This window comes from Sander lucioperca, chromosome 9 (genome assembly GCF_008315115.2).
Source record: "Sander lucioperca isolate FBNREF2018 chromosome 9, SLUC_FBN_1.2, whole genome shotgun sequence".
NCBI classification, from domain to species: domain Eukaryota; kingdom Metazoa; phylum Chordata; class Actinopteri; order Perciformes; family Percidae; genus Sander; species Sander lucioperca.
The window spans coordinates 2468343-2472461 of NC_050181.1; the positions used below are offsets into that span (position 1 = coordinate 2468343).

Sequence of the window (4119 nt, forward strand, 5' to 3'; positions counted from 1 at the left end):
AAACATAGTGCACAATGTAGTAAGTATCCCCATGTGGGGATGGCAAAATGTGGGGTTTATGTAGGTTTGGTAAGAAGTAAGGAAGAGTAACGACACCGCGTCTCCATTCCTAGCCAGACTGCCAGCCTATCCTCCTGTTCCAGACATCCAGACCAGCTGTGGAGAGGAGAGATGAGTACCAGTGTCCTCTGAAGGCCTTGCCTTGCTCTTGGGCCTGGTAGGCAAATGGTGGCTTCGGATTCCCAGACTTCTACACACTTGCCCTCGAGCCCAAATTTCACCCCGTACCCAGGTCATAAACGGTAAATGTGGTGAAATGGTGGTTTAATAGCAAAACTATCAGTTACGGAGGAAGTAAACAGCTCTGCAGCTGACAGCCAGTAGACACATAAAGAGATGCTGTCAAGTCAAAACAACCTGCAGAGACACAATGAAATAATTATCTACAGGAAAAAACATCGTGTACTTTCCACTGATACCGAGTGATTTTCACATCGTTTGTCGCTTTCAGCGCACCTCACCCTGCTACCACCAAAAAGTAGACACACATGGGCCATTACACACACACTCCACACCCCCCTGGCTGTTTCCCTCCCTGCCACACTCCTCATCTCCTCCCACTCTCTGACAGTTATTGGTATAAATATCCTACTCTCAGCATTGCTTAGATTCAGACACTGAACTGCTACTCAGGTGGGAAGAGACCAGCCAAAAGAGAGAAAGAAAGAAAGAAAAAATATAAATTAAGTGGAGACAGTGTCCACTGAAAAGACCAGGATAAACAGTTGCATCCCTGCAAAATTTCCCTAAACCACAAGATCATTTACTCAGTCTGACCCTCCAGAATGTGGCTCCGGGTGTCTCTCCTCTGTCTGTCCTGCTTAAGTCTGCCCAGCCGAAGCCAGGCCCAAGACCGAGCCGTCCTCCGCCGATCCAATGACCACGGCGGCCGCTGCCACTACACCTTCACCGTGGCCAGTCCAGAGGAGTCCAGCTGCTCCGGAAGCAGCATGAAACCAGAGATGGATGGAGTCTTGTCCCGACTCACCCTGCTCGAGGCTTTAGTCAGCCGTCTGATAGCAGGAGTGGATGCCGGTGCCGGGAGTGCCGGGACTGGGGTGAGGGCTAGCGGTGAAGAGGGTTTCCCGGAGGATTACTCCCAGGTAACAAGGGAAAGAAACCAGCTGCAGCAGGACAAGGAGCGTCTGAACGGGCAGGTCCAGGAGCTGCAGAGGAGGCTGGCCGAGCTGAGCCAGGAGGCAGAGAGCCTCAGGCAGAAACCCTGCCAGCAGACACACACCTCGGGGGGGACCCAGCATGAAAACAGACCTGCCAGTGGTATGTACATCAGCAAGTAAAGGGAAAACACACACAAATCAGAATGTGAATGTGTTTTGGCCTTCAACAAGTTCCTGATCGGAAAACAAAGATATTTGGCTGCTCTTCTGTGTTGATGTGTTTTAGTTTTTCTAATACATGCCTTTGTGGTTGACTTATAGGCTTTGAAAAGTCTCCCAGGGCAACAGGTCAGGTTGCAGTTAGCTATCCCAGGTTGAGTAAAGGGATTGGAATTTATAACACAGACTCCACTTTTATGGCTTTGTCACTCATGCATTTCTGTTTATGTGCATGTGATCATTTTCAGGAGAGCAACAGCAGGGTTATAGGGGGAACCTACTGTGCTCTGAGGCCAATAAATGAGACACTTAGACTTTGATGTTGTCTGTGGTCTATGGTTTAACATAGATTACTACTCATATATACATAGATTGTCATTTTGTTGTCATGTTCTACTTAAAATTCCTTCTGAGCCAGAACACACATATTTCTCCTTCACTCTGTCTCTCCCAGACCCTGCATATGATTTTGGGAAAGGTGCATACCAGGAGATGAAGGCTGAGGTTACGGAGGTTGCAGCATCCCGCCTCATTCCTGAAGGAAATCACAACTTCACAGGTAAATTTTGGGTTTTACTGATGCCAATGTAGCTGCTCAAAACGGCCTAGTGGTGGAGTGTTGGTGCAAATGAATGTCATTGGAATCATTGTGAATAAATACCATGATGTTTAACTCTCTTTTTTTTCCAACAGGCTGTGAAGAGCTGCAGTCAGTGGAAGATCCTGTGTTGCACAGGAAGGCTGACAGTATTACAGGAAAGTATGGAGTGTGGCTGCAGGATCCCGAGCCTCAGGGCCCTCTTTACACAAACAAGACTGTGTGGCGTATCGACACAGTTGGTAAAGATGTCCGTCAGCTCTTTGCATATGAAGACATGGATCAATTATCCCAAGGCTTCCCTATGAAGGTCCTGATCCTGCCAGAGCCTATGGAGAGCACAGGGGCGACCATGTACCGTGGCTCCCTTTACTACCAGCGCAAACGCAGTCGCACCCTGATCCGTTATGACCTGACGTCTGAGAGCCTGGCATCACACCTGGAGCTGCCTCATGCTGGCTTCCATGGCCAGCACCCTTACTCTTGGGGCGGCTACACTGACATCGACCTGGCGGCGGACGAACAGGGCCTGTGGGCTATCTACAGCACAAGCAAGGCAAAGGGTGCAATTGTGATTTCCCAGCTGGACCCCGAGAGCCTGGAGGTGAAGAGGAGCTGGGAGACCAACATCAGGAAGAACACAGTGGCCAATGCTTTCATAATGTGTGGACGCCTGTACACGGTAGCCAGCTACACTGCACCCAACACCACCATCAACTACGTGTTTGACACGGCCACCGGCATGGGGCGGGCTGTTGCTGTGCCCTTCAAGAACAAGTACCGTTACAACAGCATGGTTGACTACAACCACGCTCAGAGGAAGCTGTACGCTTGGGACAACTTCCACATGGTCACCTATGACATAAAACTGGGCAGGGCGACCCAAGGCAGCATCTAAAGAAGACACAGACAGAGAGAAACGGCTGTTTACAGGACTGTGCTGACGCAAGAGCAAGTGAATGAGATAAAACATATAATAATTTGCATTGTACTGAGGTTATTGCAAGTCTATATGTTTTCGCATTATTAAAACCTTTTTTTTTAATACTATTTTATAACTATTGTAAATAAGATCTATTATGGCAATGTAGTTATGATAGAGCCCTTTATGATCTCAGTGGTCATTACAAACAGTAATCATGGTTTAAAGTTGTGAAATATTTTTGTTATCTGTTTAAAAATATGGACGTTGTTTAAGTTCTCAATAAAGAGACATTGTGTCATAGGCCTAATTTGGTTTCCAATTCAATTAAAAAAAATATTCACTTTTATTCAATGTGTGTGTGTAGGCTACACTCCGCTGATAAGAGTGAAAAAGTGATATAATGGTAACTATATACAGATGTATTTAGTGTGTTTAGTATATTCTCCACATACAGTGAGATTCCTGTTGTATGCTGTAATATGTATGAAATTAAATATGTATACAATTTGCTTTGGGTTTTTATGTAAAACAGGTTCCATAAAAATTAGGTTATTTATAACAAACATGGTCTCAATTGGCTACATGGGGGCACCAAATTGTATCTAACAACATTATTGCTAAATACAGGAAGGATACTAAACTAATAATATGTGATAAGGGGACCAGATTTCTGAGACAAAATCCGGGGAAATTTTCAGCTCAGAAGCGTAAATACCTCCAAAAAAGGTAATGTTTTTATCTTTGTAAAACTTAAAATGGGGACACTGCCCCAGGGGCATCACAAGACCTAGAGCTGCACTGGGGCACAAGCCCCCCTAGGGGGGTCCATGGGCATGCTCCCCTGTAAGAACATTTTGTCTATTTTAACGTTTAAATGCATCAATCTGGTGCACTTTGAAGAAAAATTCAGAGGTAAGACTTGATTATTATCTATGGATGGAAATACTGCATTTGTGCTGTAGCCTGAACTGTTTTGCACTTTAGAATTTTAACCATGCACACACAGGTTGAATAGTTTTTTCTTCATATTTTTGCATTAATGTCACTAGGAAGCATACCAGTATAAATATATATTCATATTTGTAAGTGGGATATATATATATATATAAGTAAATGGGATTGTCTGGAATCTGGCAATATAATAACCATTATGGTGGGATACACTGGCTAAGCAATTTACAAAAATGTCTGTGCTGACA

General features: G+C 45.0%; 1 protein-coding gene across 1 annotated transcript; it reads left to right on the forward strand.

Annotated features, from left to right (window-relative positions):
- The first annotated feature begins 700 nt into the window (after positions 1–700).
- Positions 701–3218, forward strand: LOC116045662 (myocilin-like). Its single transcript, XM_031293439.1, has 3 exons — positions 701–1338; positions 1852–1956; positions 2091–3218. Exons 1-3 carry the CDS (start codon positions 846–848, stop codon positions 2891–2893), a joined length of 1401 nt encoding a protein of 466 aa, XP_031149299.1. The 5' UTR covers positions 701–845; the 3' UTR covers positions 2894–3218.
- The last annotated feature ends 901 nt before the right edge of the window (positions 3219–4119 follow it).